This window comes from Phocoena sinus, chromosome 3 (genome assembly GCF_008692025.1).
Source record: "Phocoena sinus isolate mPhoSin1 chromosome 3, mPhoSin1.pri, whole genome shotgun sequence".
NCBI classification, from domain to species: domain Eukaryota; kingdom Metazoa; phylum Chordata; class Mammalia; order Artiodactyla; family Phocoenidae; genus Phocoena; species Phocoena sinus.
Genome location: NC_045765.1, coordinates 127,361,514 through 127,377,587, shown reverse-complemented (window position 1 = coordinate 127,377,587; position 16,074 = coordinate 127,361,514). Strand labels below are relative to the sequence as shown.

General features: G+C 41.2%; 1 protein-coding gene across 9 annotated transcripts in view; it reads right to left on the bottom strand.

Annotated features, from left to right (window-relative positions):
• The window catches only part of PDE4D (phosphodiesterase 4D), a 1,151,628-nt gene that overhangs the window by 165,984 nt on the left and 969,570 nt on the right, over positions 1-16,074 (bottom strand). The window contains exon 6 of one of the 9 annotated variants that reach the window (XM_032626902.1): positions 6,269-6,745. The exons of the other annotated variants lie outside the window; for them this stretch is intronic. Within the exon in view, the coding sequence (XP_032482793.1) occupies positions 6,729-6,745 (17 nt within the window). The 3' untranslated portion in view covers positions 6,269-6,728. Of the gene's footprint in view, positions 1-6,268; positions 6,746-16,074 lie in introns of those variants that run through there. 9 annotated transcript variants of the gene reach the window in all.

Below are 16,074 nucleotides of genomic sequence, written 5' to 3'. Positions count from 1 at the left end.
AGTGGGTTGTTGTGAGAATTAAATGTGATCATGTATGTCAACTCTTAACACCATGCTTGGCACAGAGTTTGTGTCACCGTTACTGAGGTTTAAAGAGGAGGAACAGTAGAACAAAGGAAAGAACGAAATGAAGGAAGTAGGGAGGACAGATATTCAGACAGTGGAAGAATGAAAAAGATGTAAATTTCTGCTAATGATTTTAACCTTACTTTCCTCATATTATCATCCAAGTTTCTATGCCCACTATCTCATTTCTACCTGTTTTAACGATCCTCGGGAAAACCACATGTGTGTTGAATATGAATACCTTTTAAAATGTATTTTTGTATTGAACTAACCTGTAGTAGTCTGCATTTCCTTAAGAGTTAAAATTATTCCCTGGAAATGAGTAAGATTAAAGCTACACAAAGCTTAAACTAGTCATCCAAAAAACCATTTGTTTATTTTCCCTTCCGCTTGACTGTATTGACTAGCCATTTGATGGAATTAACTAAATTGACTGGTTATTTTGAAATGTGTTAACCCAGTGGTAGACAGTAGGGAAAACAGAGCCCCTCCTGTTCTTGGTGGTGTATCTTTCCAAGTTTCTCTCCACAACACAAACCACTTCCTTTTACTTGAGGTTATTTTGCTTTTCTCATTAGTCTCACAGTCCAGGGGCTAGTGTTGAGTGCTGAGGCAGCTCTAAGTCCAAGACCATAAAACAACTCAATAGAACTGGCCCAAAGCACAAAAGGAAGGCTCTACAGAGTTGGCCCTCTCAAGAAAAGGAGAAGGAAAAGTGGAGGGGTAGGGTAGCCAAAGTATGAAAAGAGATATCAAAGAGGTCTAGTCTTACACTGGGGAGGAGGGATGAAACTACAGACCAAATCAGAAGGAAAAAACTCATTACACTCATCACAGAAATGCTCCAAGGTGCACTTGGCACGGAGCTGCACGCTGGCAGATCACAGACATTCCGCGTCAGCATTTCCACAAAGCTGAATAAATAGTGCGCTCATAGACTCACCAGTGACCAGGCGGTGAGAGCCCAACCCTCACTGACCATGAGTAAGGCTACTCTTAAATGCCACTCAGAATAAAGCAAAAGGAGTACTATTCTTTTCACAAAAACCTGTCCTTTTACGGAACCATCTGAGTTATTTAACATATTGGCCAATGAAACAATAGGCCAGTAACGGCATGGCTTCTCACATTCTAATTCAGAAGTGTGACACCATGGAGAAGACCATCCTTCACCCACTTCTTTCAAGGTATTGCCTTCTATCAAAGGGTTCAAGAAGCACAGTTTCATCCCACTTTTCCTTGCTGTGCAGGAGAAAAAAAAGTTTTCATTGTTGGCATCTACTGCCCTATGTTTTGCTTCTGTAGTCTCCTTAATTATCATTTTAGGAAGTTCTGAGAAGAAATATAAGGTGAGGACTTTCCGGAGTTCAGGTCTACTGGACACACACAAGTCGAGCATAGTGGTGTCCTAGTACCACACACTGTACGGTGAAGACAGCAAAGAACTGATGTTGCATTGGGCAGGCTGTTTGAGAATACAGAGGCATAGACTACAATTTTAGAACAATTTCATTAGAGTCACGCTAGGGGTAGGTACGGGGCCATGGAAACACAGAGGACAAGGGCCTGACCCAACCTGAGGAAGGGAATAGGACTTAGATTTCAGGTGTCACCTCACCCAAAGAATGAGGTGAAGTGAACCAAACAATTAAGAGATAAAAGTGAGTTCTAGATGGGAAGAAGAGAACAAGCAAATGCAGTGAGTTGTGAGGCACAGAGTGTGGGTGGAAAGCGTCAGGTGGCAGGGACTGCCTGGAGAGGAGGAATGGTGTACAGCTGGGCAGGGGCCTCGTGTACCAATGCCAAGGAGGTTAGATTTCATCTTGTGACTAATAAGGGTTTTATGACGTTTTCAGAATGTCTCATTTTCCAGCTACATCAGTTTGGTTGCACTGAGGAAGACAGAGCTGAGGAGAGTATACCAGAGACAGACTATTTAGGAAAGTGGTTCTCAAATCTTTTGATTTATAGTAAGAAATACATTTTCATGGCAAAATGGCTCTGTGTGTGTGTGTGTGTGTATCTCAACATTTTCATAAAACAATACTTATCCTTGATATTATAGATGTGGTTTGCTATTCCATTATTTTCAATTCAATTCTATATAATATTTTTTATAAAATGCTACATGCAACCAACAGTTATAAAAACACTATTTGGGGCACTTCCACTGTAATCCAGGGGAGAGCTGGTGAGTCCTGGACTCGAGAAGTATTAGTGAGTTGGAGAGGAGAGGACAGATCTGAGAGATATTTAGAAAGTAAAATAAAAATATAGTTCATAGATGGGTGTATGGTTTCCAAGTTTCACTCCAGGATAAAAGTGCTTCTGATGGAGACAGGAGAAACTGATCTGCAAAGAAATGCATGAATCCAGTTTTGAAAATACTAGAACACCATCTGGCATTGGGCTTTTGTATTGTATATAGGAGTCTGAAAATCAGGGAAGAGGTCTGAGTAGAGATAGAGTTTGGGGAATCACCTTCACAGGACGGGCAACAAAACTACTGAAGTACATGAAAACATCTAGAGAATGCACAGACTGAGAAAAGCAATAAGCCACATCCAGAAGACTCATGTTTAAGTGGGGGGATGAGGGGAGGAAGACCGATCACAGAGGATGGTGTGAAAGAGTAGCAGAGCAGCAAGGAGAGAGTGGCATCACCTGGGAGAGAATGGTTCCCATAAAAGGTGTCGAATAAATATTTACTGAGTAAATGAATGAGGAGAGAGTTTCAGAGGAAGGCCTCTAAGACAAGCAAGGAGAAGGCAAAGCAGTTGAAGCAGAGTGTGTGTGAGAAAATCCTACTACGATGGGTTGAGGAATTCATGTGCGGTGAGGATGTGAAGCCACCTGACTGCCGAGAACTTGCTAAAGGATCAAAAAGTCTGTTCCTAGACTTTGCTATTGTTTGGTTTTGTATTGTTTTTAAGATCGAGAGAGACACGAATAGGGAAAGAGCCAGAAGAAAAGGAGAAATTGAAGATGCAAGAAAAAGAAAGGAAATAGATGCAGCAAGGACCTGGAGGTGCTGGGAGGAGAGAAAATCAGGAGCACGGAAGCAGGGGCTGACTTAAAGCGGGAAGAGGGACACATCGTCTGCTGAGACCGGGAGGAGGGAGGCAAGGATGGGTCCGGATGGCAGGAAGAGGATGTAAGAACTGAGGAAGTTCCTGTCTTGACAATGAGTTTCTTCACTGAGCAACGAATAAAATAGTTTGCTGAATGGTGATGAGCAGCTGCTGGTTCAGGACGCTTGAGAATGGGGAGGAGGTTTGGAATAAGCATCAAGGTGGCTGAGAGAGGGAACAGAGCAAGGATTAAAATGTCAAGTGGGGACTTCCCTGGCGGTCCAGTGGTTAAGATTCCGTGCCTCCATGCCATGGGGCACGGGTTTGATTCCTGGTTGGGGAAGTTCCGCATGCCGCGCAGCACGGCCAAAAAAACAAAAACCAAAAAAAATGTCAAGTGAATCTCAGGATCCAGCTGAGGTGAGCGCTCTTGACTTAATCGGAATTCCAGTTTAAAGTATTGTGACATGGGATTTTCCCTGCCAGGAGTTCAGCTAAGGAAGTGGAGAAGGCAGATTGTGAAACTGACAGAGGGATGGGTTTCTCCCAAGAGGTATAAGAACAGAATGGCAAGGTAGATGAGAGAGACTGGGTAGACAAGAAGGAGAAGTTGGGTGAGGGCTCGGGTACTCGAGGGTAACTGAAATCCTCAAATTAGGAGATTGCCAGAAAAAAAATACTTTATTTCCCAGTCTCCTTTGCAGCTAGATGTGGCATGTGATGGAATTTGAGTCGAGGAGATGTAAATAGAAGCATTACGTGGGATTTCTGGCAAGTCTCTTCAAAAGGAAGGTGTGTGCTCTTCTTCCTCCATCTTGCTGCTAGCAATTTAGATGTGATGGCTAAAGCTCTGGAAATCATTCTGGACCATGGATGTAAAGTCCATAATCTAGGACGATGGAGGAATTATCTGAAAGAACCATAGGTCCCTGACAGTCTTAGAACATCCATACCAGCTCTGGACTCCCCACTCTGTGTCTCTCTTTTTTTTTTTTTGTACATCTTTATTGGAGTATAATTGCTTTACAATGGTGTGTTAGTTTCTGCTTTATAACAAAGTGAATCAGTTATACATATGTTCCCGTATCTCTTCCCTCTTGCGTCTCCCTCCCTCCCACCCTCCCTATCCCACCCCTCTAGGTGGTCACAGAGCACCGAGCTGATCTCGCTGTGCTATGTGGCTGCTTCCCACTAGCTATCTATAGGAAAGAGATATAAACTTCTGTCTTTATTAAAGCATAATTTTTCAGGTCTCTTTCACTCTAGCTGAACAAAATTCTAGCTAAAATAGTGTGTTATATAGCAACTGGAGCACACATAAGGTCAGCTTAGAAGAGAATGTTAATGCCCCACAATGTATTTCCTAAGCAGGGAAGTAAGTAAAGAAGCGTTGCTCTTTTTAGAAGATTATAGACTGCTCTTGATTTGGATGGAGAGGAAACAAAGTTGAAACTTGGACTTCATTAAATTTTTATAAAATAAAGCAAAATAAAGCCACATGGATATTACTGGGTTTTTATGCTTGTAATACTAAGCAGTCTTCTTTGCACTTTTTGTAAAGAGATGTGTTAAAATGGATGACAACATTAACACCCGGGATGACACATTTCCATTGTCTTATACTTTTTTTATCCCCTCCCTGAAGGGTCAGAATTCCCTTCAGTCAGCCTAAAATGGTTTAAGCCCAAGCCTAGTAAATCACTTGTATTGCGTTGTTTTTAAAGGCACTAGCAGCTGTAGTTTTTAAGGTCAGCCGAATCATCTGCCTGGGTCACATGTGTTTCACATGTCAAGTAACGTATATGGGTTCCACTCCACGCAGGATTGTACTGAAAAAGACATTTGCAAACAACTGATCTGAAGCCATGTTTCCAAACAGCTGCTACGGTTATTCGGGTAAGGGTTACTACTGTAAACCATTTGAATTTAGGACTATGTTTCCAATCACTCAAAAAGAATATTCATTACAAATCACAAGGTCCAAACCAAGAAGTCCAGTTTCTGATTATACTGACACTCAATAAGTATTCAAACAGGATAAAAAGTAATAGTTGATAATTGTGATTATTATCATAATGAACTTGTTCAAGTGCAAGTGGGAAGAATGTGTACTGGGTAGAGAAACAACACCAACCAAACACATAATTAAAATGAAACCTAGTTAAGCAGCTAAAGAGAAAGGACTTCAAGTATGGAGACTTGGCTAATCCTCTTCTAATTCTTGCTCTAGGCAACACTGACTAGAAGCAAAAGACTGGATTCCCGGGGTTTCCCTGGTGGCGCAGTGGTTGAGAGTCCGCCTGCCAATGCAGGGGACACTGGTTCGTGCCGCGGTGTGGGAAGATCCCACATGCCGCGGAGCGGCTGGGCCCGTGAGCCATGGTCGCTGAGCATGCGCGCGTCCAGAGCCTGTGCTCCGCAACGGGAGAGGCCACAACAGTGAGAGGTCCGTGTACCGCAAAAAAAAAAAAAAAAAGACTGGACTCCCGGATGCTAATAACTCCCTGAACAAGCTTGAGTAATTGGTTATCATGGAGACAGACTGATGGAACAGAGAGGGGATGACCTCAGATTAAAGGAGTGTAGGAACAGAAAAGCTATTTTTAAATTCACATTTTAGTTCAGAGCATAGTTAGTGATGTCTGGCTCCAACAGAGGGAAGGAAAAGGGTATTGAATTTTCAAGAGTAGCTCCTCCACTGGGTTCTCCTAACAAATGGAATCTAAAAAAAACAAAAAAATGGTTTTGATGAACCTAGTGGCAGGACAGGAACAAAGACACAGACCTAGAGAATGGACTTGAGGACACGGGGAGGGGGAAGGGTAAGCTGGGACAAAGTGAGAGAGTGGCATGGACTTATATACACTACCAAATGTAAAATAGATAACTAGAGGGAAGAAGCCGCATAGCACAGGGAGATCAGCTCTGTGCTTTGTGACCACCTAGAGGGGTGGGATAGGGAGGGTGGGAGGGAGATGCAAGAGGAAGGGGATATATGTATGTGTATAGCTGATTCACTTTGTTATACAGCAGAAACTAACACAACACTGTAAAGCAATTATATTCCAATAAAGATGTTAAAAAAGAAAAGAGATAATTGGCTTTGAAAAGTGGCTCTGACAATGAATTTTTATTGAGTTCTCATAATGTTCTTTGTATGTGCTCTTCGAAAGCCCGATTGGTCTCCTCATCTTGTGTATACTCACTCGTCCTAATGACCTTTCATGTGTGAGACATGCTGAATGAAGAAGATTGCCTTCTGACCATATAACTCCTCTCTGCAGGTTTCAAGGCTGGTGTCTATATTTTAGTAAGCAAAATTATAGTCACCTCTAAGAAGAGTAGTGCAGACAGGCATAGACAAATACCCACTCTAGCTAAGTATGGGCTCCCTTCAAGCTGGGAAAGGTCTCTCAGCTCTGAGTCACTTATACAATCGAGTCCCTGAACATGTTTCTGTCCCTAATATTTTGTTGCTCTAGGCAACCATCAAGTCTGCGTGAAGCCTTTTGCCAACTGGAGAGGATGATAGCCACGGGAGCCAGAATTTTCTTTTAACTCTTTGTTGAAAACTCAAAACAGCAAATGGTGTCAAGGATAGCCTCTATCTATTGGGAAAAGCAGAATTCATACATTGATTTAGTGCATCTTATATTCACATCTTAGGGAAACAGAACTAAAGAAAATAAAGGCAATTATTCAGAAGCATGCATTTTTTAAAATAGTAAAACACTATAAAAAGAGCTAGTTGGGTCCTTAGATATTATCTAACCTAATATCCTCATCTTATTGAAGAATAACCAGGTTAAATTACTGACCAAATGTTAAACAGGAAGCTGGGGATGGAGCTGGAATTATAGCTCTGCTCCCTAAACCCTGAGGTCATTGATCTTTCCACAAGTTTCACAAGCCCAGTGTCAGATGCAAAATGAAGGAATGTTAATAAATCACAAGCCATCACCTCTCTTTTGTAATAGCAAATGGTCCTGGGTGAAAAGGGCTGTTTTGCTGGGATGCTGGAAGCAGTCCTAAATCTCTGTGGTTAGGTAGTGATCATCCATTAACACTCCCATTATAAAAGTCTGACCAGGTGGGACATTTCACTAATTCTAAAGTATTTGGGAAATGTTCAAGGCATTGCTTATTGTCTGAATTTGGTCTTTGGCTCTTCTGGATTTTTTTTTTTCTTTTCCTTCTGAATTTTTATGACACTTACTCTCTGTGAAATCCTGGGACTTAGATCCATGGTACCTTTTCATGTACCTATGTACAATTATATCTTGCCAAGTCCTTGGGGGTGGTGGGACTACATCTTATTCATTTCTGTTTCCCTGAAGCCCAGAGCACAGAATTAAACATGTTTTTGTGGACTGGTTAAAGATAAACCAGTATTTATTTTATTAGCTCTAGGAGTAGAGTAACAACTTACTTGTCCAGAGATTAATTATCCAGAAATTTATACTATTCAACACCAGTTAAGTAGATGAAATGTACTCCAAAATACAAGTTAAAGGAATTTAAAGACATATTTGTTATATGCATTAAATATCCTAAAGGCTTTCCTCTGAAATGGATTGCCCCCAAACCCCATTTTTATTTTGAGTTAATTTGCTCTTATTTTAGGCTCAACGCAACGGCTTGGTAAACTGGTTTGTCAAGGAGAAAGGAGCAGCAGATCGGAAAAGATGGCACTAAAGCCAGTTCAGTACCGACATCAAGAAATGGCCATTGGGCGCAGGCAATGAGAAATTAAAGCGCAGCCGAGTTTGGGGGCCTCTACAGTCGGGGGAAACGTCCACAGACCATTAGGGGCATCTGTGAATGACACAGAAGTATAAAAGCAGATGTGCACAATGATGACCAGAGCCACGAAAAATGATTTCAGTACATTCAGTACATGCCTTTAAGGGATTAAGAAGCAACATAACACCTTTTAAAGATTTTTATTCCAAATAGTTCATATAAGATTATGATCCTTGGTTTTCTAGAATAGTTGACATATAGAACATTTTCTCCTAAATGAAATGTAGGTAATCTAGGCACTGAGATAAATCAGGCTTCAATTCTACATTGGAATCCAAGTATAAACCTATTTTTATCCTATATATAATCCTATATATCCCATATATAAGATTATAAATCTTCATATATTTCAGAACCATTCTACATCCACTCCATAAAATCATACAATTGGTAGTTACTAAATCCTACACATGGGTCCTTCTTTCATCTTTTACAACTATCTCTTCCTCTTCCTTTCTATTCCTGATATCCAGCTACTTTGCTGGTGTAGGGCCCTTATTGGACTTACTTCTCGAACAGTGTTATTGTCCTCCAACTGCTCTCCAAACCTTTGATATTTTCTACCTTCACTTTTTGGAACTTGTACAAGATTCCCAGGTGATTCTAATGAAGAGATAAGTTTGTGAACCACTATCCTGAATACTTAGCACACCTTTCACCTGACTCTTAATTACACCCTACAGTAGAACTAACTCCTTTAACGGCAGACATCAGACGTCTCTGATTTCTGAGCTTAGCTGCTCTTACAAAACAGTTGCCTTTTAGTAAATATTCACTGTTCGTGAAAGGTGCGGACTCCTCCATTTTCACCTTCTCCTTCTATTTATTTACCAACTACTTGCAAATTCTTAGGTGCCATTTCTTCCAGAAGACCTGTATCTTGCTTTGGATCTCCAGCAGAGAGGTACTCATGTTTTCTCTGCCCTTCTTTTTAGAGATGCCATTTGATGTCTAAGCGCAAAGACACAAAGATGGTGGGTGGGAGTGGCTCTCTTAGCTTTAACTTTTCCTTGTAGGGAAGCACCTCAGGGGATCTGTCACAGGTATAAATCTACCCTTCTTTGAAGGTCTGATTTGAAAGCAAATTGGGCTACATTCTGCACAAAAGGCATTTTAAAGGTGCAGGTGTGACTGCCCAAAATAACAGCAATACTTTGAACATTTACAGAACGTTTCCTTGAGTGATATCAAAACAATTCAGCTCATAAAGCCTCAGGAAGATGGTGGACAAAATATCCAACTAATATATAAATAGGGATTGACTGCATTAACTCTGCTGGTTTTTTGTTTCAAGTCCCGAAACAACGGGAAATGTAAGTAGCGAAAACTAATATTTTTTGCAAGCTGCCTTCAAATGGCGATATCTAATTTTGAGACTCTTCTAGAAAATCTAATCCTTTTTAAATGTTTGCTGAATTTTTGTTACCAATTCACAGACACTTATTTGTGTTCAGAACCTAACCATTTTTTTTTTTGCCTTTAATTTGACCAAGTGTTAGCTTCTATTTGATGTTCTAAAGTAAGGAAACCTATTGAACAAATTAACAAAAATGGACTTCACCTGTGGTGAGGGAGAACTTAGTTATCTGATTTTTTAAAAAATTGAAGTATAGTTGCTTTACGATGTTGTGTTAGTTTCAGGTGTACAGCAACAAAGAGTCATATAAATCTGTTTGATTCTTCTGGTTAATATTATTGAAATGTGTATCTTTGTACCATGTTTCTCCAAAAAGCCTGAGAAATCTAATCTTTTCCTGTTTTCCCCTTTCCTGGCTTCTTCTACCCTTTTTCCTCACGTTCATTGCTGTGAGCTCAAGACTTCCAAGATTCAGAATGGGAACTGGGGTGCATTCCCATTTTCCTGTATTTGAAATCTGTTGTAAATATTTGTTATGAGTGAAATATGTCTGAGGACTGTTTATCATACTATGGTTTTATTTGGCTTTGTCCTAGCATATTAGTTTAAAAAAAATTTCTTTTTGCCCCATTTCAATGGTTTCTTTGAAGTCTTGTTTTGACCAGCTGCTGAGCTTTTTGTGGCTGTCCATTTACATCACTTTAAAAAATGGTACATAAATGAAATTTGAACAAAATGAACAGTACTTTCACATTGTTTCAAAATCAAACATGTTCCTAAGGAATCTGATTTGTGGCAGATGGAGAACAAAACCTTGCAGGGGGAAGGCTGTTAAATGAGTCTTAATTGCTTGCACGTGAAAATACAGTGACTAAGATTGTGTGCACAATTAGGAATTTAAACACGTAGAAAAGGAAACAGGCAGACATTTTTGCAGGCATAGCTGGTTTCTTATGAACACAGACAACGGAAGAAAAGTTAGTGAGGGAAAATGCTTTTAAGAGAAATTCAGTTGTTTTCTTTACTTCATTCTTCCTTGTGTCAAGCTTCCAGGTCTAAAGAGGATTCATTTGCCTCTGAAACTCACTGATGCAAGTGTCACAGTACACTCAAGAAAAAAGGAAAGTTTATTCAAGAATTAGCATTTCATTTTTAGTTTCTTTTATGTGCCAGGTACTAGGCTTGGTGCTTATACATCTCATTTAATCCTTATTGTAACCCTCTGAGGTAGGTTTGTTATTTCCTACATTTTGTAGATTAGAAAGTTGAGGCTTACAGAATAACTTGCCCAAAGTCAAATCGCTAAGGAGTGGCATAGCTAGAATTCTCTGTATTGATTCAAGGAATCCAAAGCCCACCCTCTTACAATGCCTACTAGCTACACCCCTGGAAAAAGATAGATACCTTTGTAAGAAACTAACACTCAGGGTGGCTCCATTTCCGGTTTCAATTCTGTCATGCCTTTCTGGTGTTGGGTGACATGGTGTGGTGAGGTTGGAGGAGAGGCCAGAGTTGGTCAGGTCTGGGGAAGGCTGGATGCTGGAAAAGGTGTAGTGAGGATGGCATGACTGGTCCTGGGTGAGGGGTAATGGAGACGGTGGTCAGGGCTGAGATGCTAGAGACAGAGGCCAGGGCCTGCTGCAGGCTGGGTGGCTTCAGAAGCTCAGTCAGAGTGTGAGGTGGAGGGGTGTGGCGGGCAGGTGGCAGCTTGTGGTCAGAGGTCAGCACCTCCATGGCTTTGGAGGCAGCAGCCATGGGGCAGTGAGGTGTGGCCTGACTGATTCTGTCCTGGCGCATGACACGCTGTCTATCCAGCTTCCCAAAGCCTGGGCTTGGGCTCTCCTCCTCGCAATGACTCTGACTTTCCAAGTGGGTAGGCTGTGCAGTGTTCCACAGTGACCTTCCATTGGCCTTCAGAGATTTCAGCCCAGCTCATCCCACTGATGGACCTAAATGCCTTTCCTTGGGGACCTCAAATTCTCCTTCAGATTCTCTCTCCTTGGAAAACCTGCACTTTCCTGGAATGGAGATATATAGGCTGGTTCTAAGGGGCCTTTGATGAGTGCCAGTGTGTGGATACTCTTTTCTAAAGTTCAAACAATGAACTTTTGGATGAATTTAGAATGCCAGCTCCTTCATATGCTGGGGCCTACTTCAATGTTGTTCTCAGGAAGTGGAGAGGCTTAAAAAATAATCCTTCTCTCTCTATAATCCTGTATCCCTTAAAGTAAACCTAATTAGGTGGTGACTTATTAGACAACAGCCCATTTAGATGACTATTAAACAAAGATCAGAGGAAGGCAAATTATTCCTTACTTTGATTCCTACACTTGTGAGTAAACCAGAAGCCACAGACCATGGCATCCTGTGTAGATCTAAGCATAAGGGAGGCATCAATAAATGGGTGTGGATCAAATGATCAGGAAGTCACATGCCTTCAGAGGAACTGAGTTCCCAGGGATACCTTAACAAACAGGTACCATCCTGCATCCCTGAGAACCTTAATATCATAAAGCGTAGGTTACTGAGAAATATATTAGTAAAATAAAGAGTGGACTGAGGCCGACCCTCTTATTCCACTATAATCAATAATTATTTCCGGCCTGCCAGCACTTATTTATTTCCCCTTTCTAACAGCACCCTAATTTCTTTCAGGAAATTACTTGGCATTTCCATTAGATAATCCTAACTATGAAACAGCCCACAATGATCAAGTGCTCACTATGTGCCCATGCATTGTGCTTAGTTTTTCTTTAATATCATCTCAAATAATTTTCACGAACTCCCTAAGAGATAATTACTATTATTCTGCCCACTTCAAAAACGAGGAATTTGAGGTTTGGGGAGGTTAAATGAATCGTTTGAGGAGAAACATCTGGAAGTGGGAGAACTAGAAAACGAATCCACGTAATCTGGCCCCATCACTTAGGCTCTCACCCCTACATCCTATTACATGGTCTGGTGAAATAGCCTGATGCCCTGTTCTCCTTTAGCCAAGGCCCAAGACCCAAACTAGACCCACTGGACCCCTTCACTGGAATTTGACTCTTAAACAGAGCAACAAAGAAACTAAAAGCAGTTGCAGGGATCTCACTTGATTGATCCTGCCATGAGATTTCCCCCTTACCCTTTGGCTTTCTACTACTCTGAAGATGTACTGATTCCTTCAACCCTGATCCTCTAGCCTCCCCACTGATTCTCAGGGAATTGGAAATTCTCCCAATATTCTTCCACTGAATCCCATTTTGCTTAAGTGAGCAGAGTTGGTTTTTAATCTTGCAACCAGAGGATCACTGCTGATACACTGTTATCGAAGGCGGGGTTATAAGCCAGCCTAGGAGAGAACTGTATGGAACCCTCAAAGAACAGGATGCTGAAGCTCTATAGGTGCCCAATAATAACTGAATAGAGGCAGTGAGAAATAATAGTGTGAGAAGTGCCAGGCTCATTTCCTCTGCTGCCCGTTCTGTGGAAATGATGAGGGGTGAAGCCCTCCCTGGCCAGTGGGCTGGGACACACCAGCCCTCTCCTTTATCTATGGCACCTTCAGCAGTTTCCAGTGAATGGAACCTGGCTGTGAAGATCTGGAGAAACACAGACTCTATGAAGTGTGGCTGAAAAGTAAAAAGGACTCCTAGAGATGAGACCATTTCCACCCCATAGAATTCAGAGGAAGTTATCTCTTTCAAAGTATCAACTGGGAAAACGTGTGTGTGTGTGTGTGTGTGTGTGTATGCTTATTCCATATACTGCCATCACTCTAATGATGTGACACTCTGTCTTGGAACTGCTTTCAGAGTCCACATTATACTTCTCTCAAATGCCTCAAAATTGTCTCATCCCTTGGAATGGCTACATTTTTAGAATTAGCCTCATCCAGGCTAATCTGATATCTTATTTGGTGACTAAGGTTGGTAATCATATTGGAAATAATATTTTTGGTCAAAAGTGAAGCATGACGGTAAACCAATAAGATGACTTTTTCTTGTATGGCCTGTAAACTGTCTCTAAAGCCATTCCCCCAATGCTTTTAGCAATGGCAGCAGGGCGAAAAAAGTGTATGGGGTACAAAGATGACAACTTTGAGGATCAGCATGAATGACACAACCAGACACTGTGACAAAATGTTTACATAGATTGTCCTGTATGTTCCTCAAGATCAGGAAAGTATTATCACAATTATTATCGTTGTTGTTGTTTATTATTCAACACTTTTAACAGAAAAGACTCACAGCGTTTGAGGAACTTTTCTAAGGTCACAATGTGGGTCAGCAGGTGAGCCAGCAATGAAACCCAGACCTCGCAACTTCTGAGCCCTGCTCTTAGTCCTCTATGTACGTTCTGACTTGTACATCAAACAAGCAAACAAAACATACAACATTTTGAATTTTTTTACAAAATTACAACCTGCTGGAAGAGAAAACCTAGATCTCTTTCTACATAAACAATTTAAAAGAGCACAGTCAGTGACAGAAGAAGCATCTTAGAGACCGTCTGTCACATCTTCCTCAACTGAGGTCTCAGTTCCCCGACCCATCATCTGCTATTTTCCTCCTTAGTGATTCAGAAAACCTTTCTTTTACTACTCTCACTCCTCTACATGCTTGTGTTGCTAAGTTTTCCCTAAGTTCCTCAAGTGGTTTCCCAGACTTTTTCCAGTCTCTAAGCTAAATGACACTGTAGACAGCCTCCTGGCTCTCTCGGAAAACGATCTCAGCCTGATCAATTTCCTCCTTCCTCCCTTTCTTCCTACTTTCCTTATTTTATCAACTCATTTATCTACTTATTTACAAACCCTCTGTTTTCTATTTACTTAATGCTTTCCGTCATTCAACAGAACACATTTTACCTTTCTAAATTCCACAAACCTCTAGGATAATGGTCATAAAGCTCGGGGGAGGTATCTTATACCTCATTGGGTCCTGAGAGCCCAAGCACAGTCTTTCACATCCAAGTGACTGAATGAGTGAAGGAGCAAACCCATTAATGAAGTTCTCCACATGGACAATTCAGTGTGCAATATGCAAATACCAGAAACATGCCCAAAAAAAAAAGACGTGAACATCCATTTGTTTTGCTAGGCAGGTAGAAGAAAACAGTCCAGTGAATTAGAAATGCCTTCAGAGTGCCAACAGGGCCGAAAAAGAACCACAAAAGAGAATATAGCACACTAAAAAGCACTGGATATGTAGACATCAGAAATATCTAGAGGAAGTGCGTTTGGGGCACAGAGAGCAGGGGAATGTCATGGCTAGAACTGGTACCCAAGCAAATGATAATGGAGATGAAAAGCCTACGGTGAGTCTATGCACAAAGAGAAGATGAATATCACCCCATGATAGAAACTGTTATCTCAGGGGTTAACAGTGACTGGTCCTAGAAGCAAGGTGAGCGCAGAGGCTCAAGCACTGCCCTATGCCGAACCATCTTACATCCTCACTGCTCACACACACTGTGGGGTCCTTTCCTTGTTGATGCTGCTGCCCTGGGCGCTGTCACACAGGCACTTCAGAGGAGTCAGGAAGAGAACTGTGAGAATTGAAGGCTTGAGGAATTCTTTCTCACAAGCAAAAGTCCTTTCCTTAGCTTATAAAACTGATTCCTTTGGGTTTCCCAAAGGGTTGCTCTGTATCCACAGATCTAATCCATCCTCCGTCGTACCCTCCATTCATACATGTTCCGTAATAGACAACGTAGGTTCATTTTCTGCTGTCTCTACTTAGAAAGAAAGAAAGAAAGAAAAAGAAAGAAAGAAAGAAAGAAAGAAAGAAAGAAAGAAAGAAAATAATAACTTTGGGGAGAAGATGACAGCAGGTTGTGTGTGTTTCTGTGCATGGATCAATACATTTTAAGGGAGGGAAGCCTCTAGGTTCCGCTTTTTTTTTTTTTTTTTTTTTTTTTTTTGCGGTACGCGGGCCTCTCACTGTTGTGGCCTCTCCCATTGCGGAGCATAGGCTCCGGACGCGCAGGCTCAATGGCCATGGCTCACGGGCCCAGCCATGTGGGATCTTCCCGGACCGGGGCACGAACCCGTGTCCCCTGCATCGGCAGGCAGACTCTCAACCACTGAGCCACCAGGGAAGCCCTAGGTTCTACTTTTGAGTCATACTTAATCTACACTTTGTCATTTGAAGCTATATATTGAATTATCATAAGATTTAAAAGAGATTATGCATGTAGAGTCTTTCATATCAAATGTCAGAAAACGTTAATTTTTATTAATATTAGTATTAATAATAGATCCAATTTTTAAAAAAGCATTTTCTGAGACAGTGAAAGAAAGAATGCTGTGAGTGAAATCCTCATTTATTCATAGAGTTAAATAACTCAGTGTAACACTCAACTAGGAAAATTTGGGAAATTAGACCCAAAGGAATTTTCATTGTTTTGCTCTACCACAGTCTTGTATTTGAGTGTGCCCAGGGGAATACTTTTTAAGGCATACATGGGTGGGAAGCCCTCTGTGGATAAAGGGAGTGACTTAAGAATGCAGCTTTTGTTGTTTCTTTCTCTCTTTCTTTCTTTTTTTTTTAAAGGAAACTTGGTACAGTGTGTGAGAAGACAAAAAGAATACAGTTACTAAACATAACATTTCCCAAACTCACTCCCACCCTCATACGCAAACATGGACATGATACTTCATTTTCTTCTAGGAGAGGGGCAAGCTGGCCTAATTAAAATTTGTATACATTTGGAGAGATAAGAGGGATGATGGGCCAGCTGATGATGACCATGATGACGAGGATGGCACAGATAATAACGTCACCTTGTATTTCC